The sequence below is a fragment of the Podarcis gaigeae genome (assembly GCF_964106915.1).
Source record: "Podarcis gaigeae genome assembly, chromosome: 2".
Taxonomy (NCBI): domain Eukaryota; kingdom Metazoa; phylum Chordata; class Lepidosauria; order Squamata; family Lacertidae; genus Podarcis; species Podarcis gaigeae.
Window position 1 is genome coordinate 39721833 of NC_139679.1, and position 17257 is coordinate 39739089.

At 44.9% G+C, this 17257-nt stretch overlaps 1 protein-coding gene and 1 long non-coding RNA gene across 5 annotated transcripts in view; one reads left to right on the forward strand and one right to left on the reverse strand.

Moving 5' to 3' along the window:
• LOC310838507 overlaps window positions 1-11839 on the forward strand; it is a 178210-nt gene extending 166371 nt beyond the window's left edge. Inside the window, exon 16 of the long non-coding RNA XR_014560997.1 lies at window positions 11708-11839. This is a non-coding gene — a long non-coding RNA (uncharacterized lncRNA). The remainder of the gene's footprint in view (window positions 1-11707) is intronic.
• Window positions 7178-17099, reverse strand: SCO1 (synthesis of cytochrome C oxidase 1; the record flags this gene model as incomplete). 4 transcript variants are annotated; one of them, XM_083725958.1, is made up of 6 exons in its annotated part: window positions 7178-8012; window positions 9711-9826; window positions 9978-10070; window positions 13379-13576; window positions 15048-15141; window positions 16966-17099. In XM_083725958.1, 5 exons carry the CDS (start codon window positions 15076-15078, stop codon window positions 7881-7883), a joined length of 570 nt encoding a protein of 189 aa, XP_083582084.1. In that variant the 3' UTR covers window positions 7178-7880. The 4 variants fall into 4 exon arrangements, with proteins under 4 accessions (XP_083582084.1, XP_083582085.1, XP_083582082.1 ...); XM_083725959.1 differs by having other exon boundaries at window positions 15048-15138; window positions 16966-17096; XM_083725956.1 differs by lacking the exon at window positions 16966-17099 and adding an exon at window positions 16387-16539 and having other exon boundaries at window positions 15048-15138.
• Between the last annotated feature and the right edge of the window lie 158 nt (window positions 17100-17257).

The window sequence follows — 17257 nt, forward strand, 5'->3', positions numbered from 1 at the left end:
ATAGCAATGCTAATACTAGCTGAAATATGGTGATACAGTGGTACCTCGGGTTACATATGCTTCAGGTTACATACGCTTCAGGTTACAGACTCCACTAACCTGGAAATAGTACCTCGGGTTAAAGACTTTGCTTCAGGATGAGAACAGAAATTGTGCTCCGGCGGCGTGGCAGCAGTAGGAGGCCCCATTAGCTAAAGTGGTGCTTCAGGTTAAGAACAGTTTCAGGTTAAGAACGGAGCTCCGGAACGAATTAAGTACTTAACCAGAGCTACCACTGTATAACGATTGCAAAAGAATCTGTACACTGCAAGCTCTTCCCTCCATTACTTTATTTCTTAGAGGTAAATTATACTTCACACTGTGTGCAAACCTGCTTGGGTGGAAACTCAGTCCATTGCCAGTAAGCCAGTCCTCAACATTCATTTTAGTGCTTATTGAATAAGGCTGGATTTTCTGTCTCCCAGCAGTTCCATCTCATGTCTGGTCCTCATTTAGTACGGGTTAGCAGCTGCCTCCCTCATCTTCTTTTAATTCATTTATTTCTGGGAAATGAAATTCAATATTCTCTTCTACACCCAACTGTTTGCTGAATTTGGGAGCAATGCTCTCTCCTGTCTTGGGGAGGTTGGGCTTGTGAATGCATGCTCCAGAACACAGAAGTTACAGAAACTGTTTTATAAAAGGGCAAGAGAAAGCTTTTGGCTTCAAATTATGTACTGTCATAAGTTTTAAGAATCATTTAGAATGTTATGGTGTTTTATATTTTAATTATTTTAAAGCTGCTTTGAGAGCTGTATCACCATTAAAAAGTCTAGGTAATTCTATAGATAATATCAAATGTAAAATTATATATATATGACAAAATAATTGCCATCCATTTATACAATAACTTCCAATACAGAAAGAGATAATTGTAATCATTAATATTATCCTGAAAATACTAGCGCAAAGTGTTGCAGGGATACACGCATCCATGAAACCTATATCAAAGGATATCAGGAACAGTATAGAAAAATGTAGGCAGTGTTTTAAAAAACCCTGCATCTTGTAGTCACTCCTAGAGTTCTATGTGCAGTTCTTACAGTATTGTCAGAGAAACTAAAACAGAACTGAAAAGAGTTTTGTGATCCCCTTACTTTTGACAATGACAAGAGCCATCCTCTCTCTTCTAAGCTTAGGAATTCACTTAGGAATTTACTTAGGAATTCACCATTGCCCAGAGTGTCTTCTTTTTTTAATCTTTGTATAATGTTACAAGCTTTGTCTTTAACCCATTCTAATCAGAAAGTATTGCCATCATCAAGATCCCAAGGCTGAGGTCCTTCCTTTTCTCAGCAATCAAAATAAAAAGATAATATATTTCTTGTCAATCCCACAATTTCATGTTTCTTTTACTTTTCTTCCTGCATCATCATCATCATCATTCTTCCCCCCGGGATAAAAAAGAAAACAAAAAACATTTTATTCCTGTTTTTGTTACGTAATACAGTGGTACCTGGGTTAAGTACTTAATTCATTTCGGAGGTCTGTACAGTGGTGCCTCGCTAGACGAAATTAATCCGTTCCGCGATTCTCTTCGTCTAGCGGTTTTTTCGTCTTGCGAAGCAAGCCCATTGACAGCTTAGCGGATTAGTGCTAGAGCTGTCAAGCGGCTTCCAGCGATCAGCTGTTAAGCGGCTTATCAGCGGAACAGCTGATAAGCGGCTTAGCGGCTTAGGAAAAGGGCAAAAAAAGCAAAAAAAAACCCGCTGGGGGACGCAAGATTTTTTCGTCTTGTGAAGCAACCCCATAGGGAAATTCGTTTTGCGAAGCGCCTCCAAAACAGAAAAACCCTTTCGTCTAGCGGGTTTTTCGTCTTGCGAGGCGTTCGTCTTGCGGGGCACCACTGTACTTAACCTGAAACTGTTTTTAACCTGAAGCACCACTTTAGCTAATGGGGCCTCCTGCTGCTGCCGCGCCGCCAGAGCACGATTTCTGTTGTTATCCTGAAGCAAAGTTCTTAACCTGGAGCACTTTTTCTGGGTTAGCGGAGTCTGTAACCTGACGCATCTGTAACCCAAGGTACCACTGTACTTGTTGAAAGACACTCCTATAGACGGAGAAGAAATTTAGGTTTGATCAAAGGACACATGTAGGAATACATGAATAGTGCTGGAACTGGTCTATGTCAAACTTATAAAACTAATTACAAGTTGTCAGAGCTGCCTCTAGGTCCCAGCTCACAGAGGACCAACGCCAGGTTGATGTAATGTACAAAAGTCTTTATTGAAGTTTAGTTTCCATTTCAACGCCAGAGCGTGCAGCCCTATGTCTTAGACCTTAGATTGGCAAAGTCCCGTCTGAATCACCTCCCCTTCCGCACCAGTTTAAGATCCTAGCCCTGCTCCACCTTCTGCGCTATTCTCTCCTCCTCTGGGCCCTCCTGCCCACCGGGACATTGCCCTTTCTGGACTCCTCCGACGCTGAGTCGCTTAACTCCTCCCCCTGCCTCTGGCGGGCTTTAGGACCCGGTTCCCAATCCTCATTCTCTGCTGTCCCGCGCTCCTGTACATTTGAACTTGTTTCTCGCGCCAACCCAGTGACCTTTCTCCTAACCGTTACACTGCTTCTATCACTGTTTCCCTCTTCCGTGACACTGGCCGGATCTGACCTCCCCTCCGTTGCTTGACTCTCCGATGGAGGCGTGGTCAGCTCTGCCTCGTCTCCTCTCCCTGCTGGTGAAAGCACTGGCCCCGATACCTGGGACTCTTCCCCCCCACTCTGCTCTGGTGGGGAAGCTGGTCCTGATTTCCAACTACTGCTCTGGGAGTCCCTGCTGCCCCCTTGCTCCTGGGGCGTTCCCCTTGGGAACCCCCTGCCCCTTGCCACTGGCGCCCCCTTTTCTGAATCTTCCGATTCGCTGGAGAGGCTCATGGAATCCCTCGGACCACTGTCTCCTCCTACGCTCCCCTCGGATTCCTCCCCCTCGCTCTTCATCTCCCCTCTTCCCTGTGCCTCTGCTCCTGAGCCCCTGACACAAGTTATGTAAAATGATGGTAAACATTAGATAATATGGTACGAAATGGTGCTATGCACCTATGCATGGGGAGAACTAAAGAGTGAACCAATTTTTGACTGCATCTGTGGTTCTATGTGTCTTTAAATTAACTGTTTGTGAACCTGAATTGGATCTGTCATCCAGCAGTATTACTCATCAGAGTATATAAAAAAGGGTCAAACCAATGAAAGCAAGGAGGATTGTAACACAAGAAAGCTGTTGTCTCAGAAACTAAGCCTCCTACTGCTGAGAACTATATTAGATACCCTACAGTTAGTTTGGAAACCCAAACTCATTCAAAACAGGTATGCTGAACCTGCAACAAAATGGTACAGTGTGGAATGCTCTTGTTGGAACTTGCCATGCCCCAGTTTTTCATCTATCCCTTGCAAACATTTCGCCTCACTCCCCCCCACCCCGATTGTTCTGATTGGGTTATTTTGTTGGTGCCAGCTAAAACTTTTTTCTTTCAACTGCAAATACTAAGTTTCCCCAAGTATTCTGCTTCTTCTCTCTGCTTTCTCAGTGGCTCCATTTGGCTACATAGCAATAATACCTGAGCACCCAAGTTTATTAATATTTTAAGTATATGCAGCCCTGCTGGTGAAGCCTTTTGAATTAGCCACAAAGGTATTTCAACCTCAGAGAAATGTATCAAGAGCAGGTTAGTTCTATGCAAGCGTTAATACAGAGAATGATTAGCTGCTGAAGAATTTGAGAGCAACTTATTACGGGAAAGTGGCTTAATACCAAAAGGGTATTAACATTCTCTAGAGGGAACATCTTTTTATCTCAACATCAAAGTATTTGACAAGGAATTCAATCCAGTGATCATACTAAGGAAATGCTTGGGTTCCTCTTCCTTCTTTATCGAGTGTTACTACCAGTCTGTCTTACAGTTTGTGGCACTTGTTTTTTCAGAAACAGACACCACAAACCCCTGAAGTTCTAATGGAAATAGCTTAAGGTACTGTATCAGTGCAACATTTTCTCCACCTCGCCACCAATTATAGCTCTAGGTTTTCCCACAATTCTCAATGGCTTTGAGTGGCCTCTTCTGATTACTTGGGGTATGACTGAGGCTGACAGACAAAGAACAGAATCTGTCTCCTTCCTACTGACTTTGACTCCCCAGTTATTTGTAGCACTTTATGGAAAGTGGAAGGCGTGCCAGAAGGAATCCATTTCCCCCCCCTTGGAATGCAGCAGTTGTCCCTTATTGTAAGACGATCCCCAATAGCCTGAGCCAAGAAAGTGCTGACAAAAGTGAAACTCTAAAGGGCAGAGAACAGGAATGAGCTGGTTTTAGCCGAAGAACAAGCGCCATTCCAACATACACCCCTGCAAAATAAAAAAAGCTATTCTTTATAAAGGTGCATCTCTGGACACTTTGGTAGATACTTGGTGGTATTCAACTAAGTGTTACCCAGAGTAGACCCATCAAAACTAATGAGCATTACTGTTAGGGCCATTAGTTTCAGTGGGTTTAGTCTGACAAAACCCTAGCTGAATACCACCCACTACTTCAGTAAGGGGAATTGTCAAACCTGGACTTTGTAGGGTGGTGTTCATGTAAGCCAGGCAATATGTCAACAATGCCATTCTTGCAGCTTGTTGAACTATCACATTCTCCTTTCCTGTAGCAGAGATCTGGTTTCCTTTCCTGTTCCAGTAGCTGAAGATAAAGCTTCAAACCACCCAGCGAACAGAATACCTAATAGTCTTGCCCGGTGCTTTGGAAATCTTGATCTTGGCCCCAGGATGGATTACTTTGTCACGTCTCTTTTTAAATGCTCCACAGCCTCAACACCTCCTAAAGCTGGTTTTGAGAGAAGAGTCAGATACTTGGCACTTCTTTTCCTGTACAAAACAGGAGACTCCCTCTGCCCCTGGTTCCTTGTCAAGATACAAAGACACACACCCACCCACTCAGTTTGTGAGCTGAAATATGCTGAAATGGACCCCCTGAATAAGGCATTTCCAGGCCTCACTATCTTGAGCAGAGTGGCAGAAAATAGGGCATGCTGTAAGAATGTGAGGAGCCTGCTAGATAGGCTAATGGCTCATCTAGGCCAGCATCCTGTTCTAGAAGAAGAGGAGGAGGAGGAGGAGTTTGGATTTGATATCCCGCTTTATCACTACCCGGAGGAGTCTCAAAGTGGCTAACATTCTCCTTTCCCTTCCTCCCCCACAACAAACACTCTGTGAGGTGAGTGGGGCTGAGAGACTTCAAAGAAGTGTGACTAGCCCAAGGTCACCCAGCAGCTGCATGTGGAGGAGCGAAGACACGAACCCAGTTCCCCAGATTACGAGACTACCGCTCTTAACCACTACACCACACTGGCTCCAATGAGATGCCTGTGGGAAATGAGCAAGCATAACTCAAGCACAGGAGCACTCTCTCCCGATTGCTGTGGTTTCCAGCCATTGGTATTCAGAAGCACTACTGCTTTTGACCATGGAGGTAGAACTTGGCCATCATGGCTAGTGACTTGATAGCCCTCTCCTCCATTAGCTCAGCTGATAATAGCCATGGTCCATTCTCCTTTCCACCCCACAAGCTGAGTGATCTCTCCTTAGCCACCACACTTTCTGCCAAGCATGTTGCCCTGTGCTTCTACATCCTTCCCATTTTGTGCGCTATGTTTTAAAATGGAATGCAAATCTGGGACTCACAGGGCAGATCAGGCACATCAAGCTATTTTCCAACAGCCAACAGCAAATTTAATATCTTTAAAGCATCAGAAGATGTTGATATTTGCACTGTGCAGTGTTGGCAATGTACCTTCAAAGTAGACTGGTGTGTGTGCGCGCACAGTAAATAAAAAGCAAAACTTAAGTTACCTACCGTATTTTTTGCTCTATAAGACTCACTTTTTCCCTCCTAAATAGTAAGGGGAAATGTGTGTGCTTCTTATGGAGCGAATGCAGGCTGTGTAGCTATCCCAGAAGCCAGAACAGCAAGAGGGATTGCTGCTTTCACTGCACAGCAATCCCTCTTGCTGTTCTGGCTTCTGAGATTCAGAATATTTTTTTTCTTGTTTTCCTCCTCCAAAAACTAGGTGCGTCTTATGGTCTGGTGCGTCTTATAGAGTGAAAAATATGGTGCTTTTTCTGGCAATTCTCTCTCTCTCTCTCTCACACACACACACACAGAGAGAGAGAGAGAGAGAGAGAGAGAGAGTAAAGTAGGAGAAAGAGCTGCCTCTGCCTAGAACAGCTGAGAATGAAGGTTATATTCTGCCGAAGTCACAAAAGCACTTCATGCAAACTGACCCAAGGAAATTCTTGGTGGACACTTGGAAAAAAAGGCAATGTCTCCTTTAATCTATCCAGTATCTCAGATGCAGAGAAGATATTTCAGATATATGAGAATCTTCTTACATTACAATACTTTCTCCAGAGGGGGGAATTGGCCCAGGCACATTCCCCAAGAACTCTTTGACGCACAGCATACACAAAACAGAGATCCATAAGCACACTTGAAGGGGGGGCTGGGGGGAGAGGAAGAAACACAGCAGCCTGCCACTATTCTGTATCATAAGATACAACCTATTTACTCAGAGAGAGAAATTTATCTATTCTAATTACCCAGATGCTGTAAGCATCTTCAACTTGAACATTTCCTTCCTATGAATATAAGGCACAGAATTCATTAACTAGGAAGCTGGCTACAAAAAAAAAAGTAATTCTACCACTCCAAAGTCAGGGTAAAGGCTTGTTTATTTTAATGTGCCACCTGAAAAATGCTGCATGGGGGAGGGGGGATATGCCCCTTCTACTGTTGACAGATTTAAATGTGCATGATATACAGTGGTACCTCGGGTTACATACGCTTCAGGTTACACACTCCACTAACCTGGAAATAGTGCTTCAGGTTAAGAACTTTGCTTCAAGATAAGAACAGAAATCGGGCTCCGGCAGCACAGCAGCAGCAGGAGACCCCATTAGCTAAAGTGGTGCTTCAGGTTAAGAACAGTTTCAGGTTAAGAACGGACCTCCGGAACGAATTAAGTACTTAACCTGAGGTACCACTGTACAACCATATTCATCCATGTGTCCTATAGCTGCCAGTTTTGTTTCAGTTCATTAGATTTTAAGGAGGAAGAAAAACATGCGAAGGAAATAGGTGGTACATACTTCAGAGAGAGAAATTCACTTTAATTGATGTGAGATTTCAAAGAACACAGGCTCTACGTTTCTTCCACCTTATTTCATTATCTGTGCATTAAATGCCACTTTACCTGATCAATAATCCATGATCAATATAGCTACCACCCTTACCATAATCATTTCAAAAAGGCAAAAAACCCAGCTCCTACGCCTGTCAGGAAAGTTTTGGAAGCGATGTTGAAGCTGTGGGACTGAGTCAAAAGACACAGAGATACCAAGCAAGCCTCCTCATGATTGATACCTTGAGCACAGTTCAACTTAGCACCCCACTGTACACACATCAGCACACCACAAACGCACACTACAAGAGCGGTGAAAGATTTGAATGCTCCTGTGAATGGATTTGAGCAGTGGTGACCCTCTCACTGGGACCTCCTCTGTGCCTAAAGGCCTTTAAGAAGCAAGGCACGTTCAGAGAAAAATATTTGGTCAAGTACTTTTGCTGTATGATGTCCAGCTCCTTATTTAATCCATTTGAGTCTTAGCCCATAGGTATAGCCTTAGCTGAGAATTCAAGTGCTTAAGGAAATTGCCAAGACAGATTACTCCCACAACACTTCATCCAACTAATCAAATCTCCTTGGCACATTACTAGCTGCATTTTAGTGTCATGGGGCCAGCCTGCCTGATATGCAGCTTCTTTGCTTTCTAGTGCAAAACCTTCCACCTCCTAGCTCTGTTTATATTGTCTCATGTGTCCAGCAATTGCAGCAGCAATCTCAGAATTCTTCTTGTTTTGTCCAAAATAATCAACAAAGCCTCCATCTGGTCCAAGAAGGTACATTATGATGGTGTGATCCACCTGCAGAAAACACACAAGACAAATTGGGGATAGAGTGGAAAGGAGGGTTAGGTTAGCAGGGCAAGTTCTGGTCAGTGGTAACCCACTAGAATGATCAAACTGCCTCTCTAGCTCTGGATTTCTTCACAAAACCAAGAGCTTGTTAGGCAGCCTAGAAGTGCCTCAAACAGTGGCTCTTTACTTGACAACAACTAAAAGAGAGCAAGCGACAATAGAGGGCTGTGAAAGCAGCCACATCCTGCAGAAGAAAGAAACCTCACAGGAGTTTGCTTTTTGAGAACCTTGTGTATGTGTGTTCTAAAAAAGCAAGGCTCTTCCATGAAATCCAAACTTTCCCTAAGAGCTAAGGATTTTAAAAACTTCAGAACTGGCCTTCTGCATTCAAGATCCTCCATAACTTCCTTGTATCACATGACATGCAAGGTTATTCTCTGTTCCGGCGAAGAATAAACCTCTTCTCTGAGGGGGGGTGGAGAGAATGATCCCTCCCAATGCAACTCAATGGTCTCCTACTGGAATCCCTCTTGGAAGCAGGAAAATGCAAAGACCCCATGGCTCTTTCTGACATCACAGAGACAGTCCTTGCTCATCATGTGATGGAAATTCAAGAAGACAGGGCAGACGCAGCACTCTCTTTGAATTTACTCATTCAGATTACGGAAGAAGAAGAGCAATATTGAAATATTCTCTGGCGGGACAGGGAAGAGGCCAATTCAGATATTACTCTTAGTCAATACTGATCATAGGTAAACATTCATGTTGTGTCACTATCTCATTTTGTCAACAAAAGGAAGGACTTTTGGGGAAGTGGGACCAACATAAAGCTGGCACTTTGGAATAACTAGATTCTAAAGAACAGGCATTAAGATCTAGGTCAATTAAAAATGCTGCCTGGAACAACGTAGGCAGATTAGCTGGACAGGACATAGGTAATGCATGTGTCATTTGCTGTCTAGCTCCCTCTAGCGGCAAAATTGCATTTTAATAATTTGCATTACAAATAACACCCCACACAGAATTCACATTAAGTATTCTGAGAAGGGAAGCTGGCTTGTGATAAAAGAGGGCATACCTGGGCTTTTCAGACCACATGATGGCCCAATCAGGACTAGCTAAAAAGAAAAGGCAAGCTTGCATCCTGCACCTTTACACAGCAACACCAACCTCCAAGACTCCTATTGAGGCCTACTTCTAACTGCCAGGCTGTTTTTCAGATCAATTGAAACAGGGGCACCTTTCAGTAACTGCCTCCCTGCATGTGAAAAAGGATACCTCTGAGCTCTTGTAGCAGAGAGAAAAGGCAAATGAAGAAACACTGTGGTCTCACATGGAAAGCCTTCTCATTATGAACAAACTATGTACTCTCTCCTCCAGTAACACTTGCTCAGAATTATTAGCTTTTACAACTTTGCTCCTCTCACCTTATTCAGAAATATAGCTCATCTACAAGCCAGCTGCTGCAACTCCAGATATTTTTCAGACACACCCCAAAACCCTATAAAATCCCCACAGCTAGGCAACACTTCCACCCCTCCATTTCCCCATCCTCTTGTAGGTTTCCTCCGATTCTCTCCTTTAGAAGAGATTTAATGGAGAAACTCCCCCTAAACTCGCCTTGTCCATTTGGAAAGTTCAAAACCTTTTCTGTGGAGCCAACCAGCCTTATCAACCTGTAACATATGCAAAAACGTTACTCACTATGTAATCATTATCTTCATCTTTCGGGCCAGAGCTGTAATAGACACGATAGGCTCGAGCCACCTCGTCGATCTGTTCTTTCGTACCCGTCAGTCCGATCAGCTTGGGTGAAAACTCTTGAACAGAAATGGAGCTAGTTAGATCAGCTGACATTAAAGATGAGGGCCCAAATTATTACCCTCTTCCACTGTTTGAAAAGCTACCCAGCTCTACAAAGCTGGGAGTATAGGGAGTCAGTACAACACCAGATATGCAGGTTAACATTACCTTTAACGTATGTGGCAATAGCTTCTTTCGTGTCTCTCTCTGGATCAATCGTGATGAAGAGCGGAGTGATGTTTGGCAGAGACTTGATCTCATCTGTCGCCATAAAGCATGATAGTTAATATCCCACTAACTGACTCAAGGCTACTTTTGCGTTCCAGGTGATAAATTACCATAAAAGGTAAAGGTACGGGCCAGTCGTGACCAACTCTTAAGCCCATCTCGCTTAAGAGGCCGGGGGCCAGCGCTGTCTGAAGACACTTCCGGGTCACGTGGCCAGCGTGACGAAGCTGCAGCTGGCGAGCCTGCACCAGCGCAGCACACGGAAACGCCATTTACCTTCCCGCTATAAAGCGGTCCCTATTTATCTACTTGCACTTAAGGGTGCTTTCGAACTGCTAGGTGGGCAGGAGCTGGGACCGAACGACGGGAGCTCACCCCGCCGCGGGGATTCGAACCGCTGACCATACGATCGGCAAGTCCTAGGCGCTGAGGTTTTACCCACAGCGCCACCCGCGTCCCAATAAATTACCATAGAACGTGCCAATTTTATTACAGTCCATCTTCAAGACGGTGCTTTTGTGGGATGCCTTTTTTGGAGAAAATGCAATGTAATGTGGATGCTTTATTAAATATTGGGGTCCTCCTATCAGTTGCAACACATACCCTAGCTGTTTTAATACAGTTGCAACTCCACCCCCACTGAGGTCCAGCGCCGAGGGCCTTCTGGCAGTTCCCTCATTGCAAGAAGTGAGGTTACAGGGAACCAGACAGGGGGCCTTCTAGGTAGTGGCGCCGCCCTGTGGAACACCCTCCCTTCAGATGTGAAGGAAATAAGCAGTTATCCTATCTTTAAAAGACATCTGAAGGCAGCCCTGTTTAGGGAAGTTTTTAATATTTAATGCTGTATTGTTTTTAACATTTGATTGGGAGCCACCCAGAGTGGCTGGGGAGACTCAGCCAGATGGGAAGGGTATAAATAATAAATTATTATTATTATTATTATTATTATTATTATTATTATTATTATTATTATTATTATAGCAGCTGCCACTGTGAGAACAGGATGCTGAACTAGATGGGCCATTGGCCTGACCCAGCAGCCCCTTATGTTCTTAAATGACGAACCTGTTGCCTGTACTAGAGGAAGCTACTCAGGCTCATGACCAACATTTGATGAATACTTAATAAGCTTCCCCTCTTACCAGTGGTGTGCAACAGGTGAGATTTGGTTCATAAGGTCAAGAGATGACCTGGTACATCCATGGCACCACAATATTCTTTTGAAGTAGGTATGGAGAAGGATGGGCACAGAGATTATCTGGATTTTATTGGTCTTTTAAAAGCCATAAAATAAAGGGGGAAATGGAGAGCTTACTACATTGAGGTATATATATGTGTAATCACTGAAAAAGCAATAGAAGGTGAAATTAAAAACAGGCCCTGTTTTTCAGGCTGAAGTTAAATGAGGGTCCTGAAAAGACTGAAAACCATTGTTCAGAGACCCCAATAACAGGCCACAGCTTGAAGGCCTAATGCACTGGAATAAATATTTGCGCACTCAGATTCTTATATATATATTTTAAAACAACCTATGCATATAATATTTACAGTCTGTATCTATTCACAGTCTGTTTAAACCCTGGTTATTTTCTGCAGAAATTTTAATGGTTATAATGGAAAATTAAAAATATACATTTTAATTATTATTCAATTTATTACCTGCCCTCCAGCAGGGCAGGTCCCAGGGCAGAAGATGGCAGCCAGGGAGATGGAGGCACTGCTTAATAACAGGAAAAGGCTGGGAAATAAGTGTAAGTGATTTAAAAAGGAATATTGTCATTTCAAGAATATTGTGTAGGGAAAGTAGCCATAAATCTAGTTCCTTTCAAAAGAAATATGTTGCATCCAAGAAGCTCCACGTTAGCTATTTGTAATCTGTATATTCTATTAGTAAATAAACATTCCAGCAGGTGTACTAGAGAATGCCAGCCCATACACTTTGACAAGAACTCCAGAAATGAATATGAAATTCCATTTCTGCAGCAGATGAATGGAATTTTCATAGGCCACAAGGAGATGCTATCCATAACACAGTGAAATTAAAATACTGCCACTAGGGGGCAGCAGTTCCCTTTTACTAAGGTCAGATTAGTAAACTGCAGGCATATCTAGGTAGTTTCAGGTCTCAAAAGGGCAGAGCTCCATTCCGTACAGTACATGACTTCATATTCTACCAATTTACATAAAATATTTTATTACTTCTTATCCCCCTTCCATTACCAGAGTAAAGTTATCTTTACTTACTTTACGTTATTTACTTAAGTTATTTACAGGCTTCACCCACACAACTAGTGGGGCTCGGGTGGCGCTGTGGGTTAAACCACAGAGCCTAGGACTTGCCGATCAGAAGGTGGGCGGTTCGAATCCCCGCAACAGGCTGAGCTCCCATTGCTCTGTCCCTGCTCCTGCCAACCTAGCAGTTCGAAAGCATGTCAAAGTGCAAGTAGATAAATAGGTACCGCTCCGGCGGGAAGGTAAACGGTATTTCCGTGCGCTGCTCTGGTTCACCAGAAGCGGCTTAGTCATGCTGGCCACATGACCCGGAAGCTGTACGCCAGCTCCCTCGGCCAATAAAGCGAGATGAGCGCCGCAACTCCAGTCTCATCCGCGACTGGACTTAACGGTCAGGGGTCCCTTTACCCACACAACTGCTGGTAATTATCTGTCTTACATGATCCCTGCTCCTCCAACTTTTATCACTTACAGCTGATTAAAGATTTCCTGCTTCTTTAAGTGACTGGCCCTCTCTTCCTTGCTGCTCCCTGCAAGTGGAACTCCCTCCCAGAACTTGGGTGTGGTACCAACTCTCTCCTGTTCTTCAAAAGCCATCTTTTCTGCAGCCAAGTTTTCAGTACACGTAACAGCTTCTGATCACGTTACTTCATCCCTATAGTTGTATTCCCCTCCTACCCTCCTATTTTTCCTGCTGTCTATTTCAGACTAAGCTCTATGAGAACAAAATCCCACCTATGTCACCTGCTCAGGGCCACCAATGAAGGTCTTCACAGGCATTGTGCTGGCCACCCATGTTGTAATGAACCTACTTACCGCTGACTTTAATTAAGGAGTGGGAGAAATGAAGAGTAGAAGCAATGCAACAGACTAAAATACATGATTTCAACAATGGCAATTTATTGTTGGTAGTCACATTTCAGAGGTATCTTCTCAATTTACAATGTATATTAATAACTAGGGGGAGGGGGTAATTTTGTGCAGACCCAAATCTGCCACTGCCTGAGCAACACAGGCTAAAAACATTATTAACCTAGAGAACAGAATAAGATTCTTCTCTATGAAGAGTTATTTCAGGGAGAGTTTGGACTTCAGTATGGCTTACTTACCAATTTCATCAATGACAAGAACCATTTTTTCCAGTTCTTCTGGGCAAATGTCAGGGCAATGTGTAAAACCAAAGTAGATTAACACCCATTGGCCCAGAAAGTCACGATCCGATTTGGGCTGCCCATGGTGATCGACGAGTGAGAAATGGCCTCCCAGCAATGGCTTTCCAAGAGCCCTTTTCCGCTCCTTCTCTGCCTCTGAAATCAAACCACAGTGGAAGGTTACCTGCCTACCACTCCAGCTTAAGAGATTCTACAGCACTGCCAGCAAAGCTGCAACTATATTCTTCCCGCATCCCACACTTCCTTTATGACAGCTAAGTTTGTATCGCTCTTTAGTACTAGCATCTGGCTTGAGTTTCCCACTCCCAGCCAATACTCTTGATATCGCCATGCTCACTGTAGATGAGGGTGCTCCATTAACTATAGATTAGTATAGGTAAAGCCCAGCATCTTGAGGCAGGGCGGCGGGGTTTAATAACAAGAAAAAAGCCAAAAGTGCCAAGGGGAAATAAGTGTTACAAAATAAATGCAAGCAATGTCAGGTACTTGACTGCAAGTTTCAAAATGACAACAAGAAATCTAACCGTAATCAACATCTGAAAAGAGTCAGTAAGACTGGAAGTTTTCAGCCTCTCTCAGAATCTACCTGCAAAGCCTTCAATCATTTTTCTTTTCTCTTGTTGCCTCTTCACCCAAGGGATTTGGAACATGTTTTGGGACACGCTCCCTCCCATTTGTATCAGAAGCAAGTATCAACTAAAAAGTTCACTAGCTTGATAATACTCAGGTACTTCTTTAAGCAATTCTAGTGACTCTGAAAACAGTTATCAGAAAACATCTACTACAGGTATCAATATTTACACACCCAGGATGCATTTGGGACCCACTGCTTTTTTATCTTTTACCATATATTTTCAAAGCCATGGTTTTCCCGGTAGTAATGTATGGAAGTGAGAGCTGAACCATAAAGAAGGCTGATCGCCGAAGAATTGATGCTTTTGAATTATGGTGCTGGAGGAGACTCTTGAGAGTCCAATGGACTGCAAGAAGATCAAACGTATCCATTCTTAAGGAAATCAGCCCTGAGTGCTCACTGGAAGGACAGATTGTGAAGCTGAGGCTTCAATACTTTGGCCACCTCATGAGAAGAGAAGACTCCCTGGAAAAGACCCTGATGTTGGGAAAGATGGAGGGCACAAGAAGAAGGGGACGACAGAGGATGAGATGGTTGGACAGTGTTCTCAAAGCTACAAACATGAGTCTGACCAAACTGCAGGAGGCAGTGGAAGGCAGAAGTGCCTGGCGTGCTCTGGATCATGGGGTCACGAAGAGTCGGACACGACCAAACGACTAAACAACAACAACATATATTTTCATGGTAGTAGTGCTCCTACCTTTGCATCAACTACAGCATTAAGGGATTCATCTTAACAAGATAGGGGTAAGAAAGTTGCTGGGTAAAAGCTAGGAGAAGCAATAATCTCCTAGGATCAAAAACCTTTTCTCACATAATAGTTTAGACCTTAAGCACAGGTAAGGGCAGTGAGGATAGGCACTCAGTGAGCTACATCCACAAAATATTCACACAGCCAAGAAACAACACAAAGCCTTTGCATGTGTGCAGGTGAAAAATGACTCTACAATAGACACGTTAAGTTTTACATACTTTCTTCTTTCTTTTTCTTGAAGAACTTCATTGCTGCTAGCAGACTTCCTCCAACAGCACAAGTAATTGCCAGAGTCTTCCAAGTTACAGGCTACTGGGAAAGAGGAGGAAAAAGAAGTGCACATGTAAATAAAAGACTTGCTCACCAAGCCAACTTCCTCATTCAACTTCCTCGTCACTACCTTGTTTCGGTAAGCAAAAGCTCGGTCTTCTTACACCTTCCATCCCCTCTCCAGTACAGTAAGCATGCAACTTACACAAATTTAACTTGTGTTCATTCTGTGTTACACGCTTAGCTAAAAACATATATAATAAAAAGGGGAAAGGCTTCGGGGGGGGGGGCTTTGGCAATTCCATCCACCACTGAACCCAATGTGTTTTGACTATACAGTAAGCAATTTCAGCTTTAGATGTGATCCCCAGAATGTAGCATAAACTGCAGGCTTACTGTATAGCCGTGGTTCCCAACGTGGGGCACACGCCCCATGGGGGGCAATTTGAGAATGAGTTAGACCAAGTTAATGACCTTTTGGGATGCAGGTGGCGCTGTGGGTCAGAAGGTTTGGCAGTTCAAATCCCTGCAACAAGGTGAGCTCCCGTTGCTCGGTCCCTGCTCCTGCCAACCTAGCAGTTCGAAAGCACCTCAAAGTGCAAGTAGATAAATAGGTACCGCTCTGGTGGGAAGGTAAACAGCGTTTCGGTGCACTGCTCTGGTTCACCAGAAGCGGCTTAGTCATGCTGGCCCCATGACCCAGAAGCTGTACACCAGCTCCCTCGGCCAATAAAGCGAGATGAGTGCCGCAACCCCAGAGTCATCCGCGACTGGACCTAACGGTCAGGGGGTGACCTTTTAGGCTTCCTCCATGTGAACAGGAGTTCACTTTTTGATGAATAAGAATTATATGTCACGGGGGAGGGCATCGGGATTTTAGAAATGCCTAGGTGGGGCATGAAAAAAGAGTTTGAGAACCACTGCCTATGCCTCAACCGGCGCAGGCAGACAACCGCTTGAACCCAGCGCAGCTAAAAGCAGCAACTTAAGATTTGGAAGAGATTCAGGGGCTCTCGCTTCTCCTCCATGCGCGGGGCGAGAAGTAGCTTCGCCTGCACTACTTAAGCGGAAATGCAAAAGGGGGTGCAACTGGTCAGCAGGCGTCGCTTCGCAGCCCTGCAGCGGCCGGACAAGAAAAGCGGTACCATCAAGCAGACCGAAAACCATCTGTCTCCCTCAAGGGCTCCACGTGCGCCTCCTCCCCGCCCTGCCCCGGAGGAAGGCGCCCCCGCTCTTCCCTGGATGCGCCCAGGAGCAGCGGCTCCACCTGGAGCGGGAGTGGCTCACCCCAGGTTTGCTGGGCCCTTCCCGCGGCTTATCCCCCGGCGGCAGTGTAGCCAAGGGCTGGGCACGATAGCGAAGGGAAGGCCAGCGCGGCGGAGGGGCTCGGAGACCCCAAACCGCCAGAGGACGAAGCCGGGTCGCCGCCGCCACCGCCATCCTCTTTCCCGCCCGCCCCGTCCAGCCACGCTCCTGCAGCCCATAGAACTAGGAAAGAGCAAGAGTAGTGACAAAGGTTGGATTTTCGGGAAAAACCTGACATTCGTCAGCAACTGAATTCTCCGGCGTTCTTTCAAAAAAATTATCCATGGACAATTAGCACGCTCGTCTTATTCCTTGGCATCACTACGTGTGCTTAGCTCGGGATTGTAAGTGGGGGGGGGGGGAGGAGTAGACCCGGAAGTGCTCATAGGGGCAGTGCTGCATTCGGCTCTAGTTTTTCGTCTCTCTGAAAGTTAGCTCGACGGAAGTGTCCGGGAGAAACGCTTTTCGGAACAGGAAGTGACGGAAGCACGCCGGAAGCGGGGGTTGGCTTTCACTGAAACCGGGAGGAAGGAGGGTTTTGGGTCGCCGGAGTCGTGTCACCTCAGTTACGCAGGGGGCGAAATGGTTTCCTTTCGTGTCTTCCGCCAGCCCTCGATCCAGAGACGGCCAGTCATTTTTGAAGAGCCTGATCTGCTTCTTAGTCGGGGCTGCGATGCACAGCCGTCCTAAGCCACCATCTCACCCCTTCCCAGCCGCAGTACGAGGATAACAGACTTGCATTGGCATCTGCAAGGACAAGTTGTTGTTTTTAAGTGTTTATTTAAAAAAAAAAACCTATTTAAAATACAGCACAAACTCTCTGGGACCCAATCACAGCTTCGCCCAAATTTCC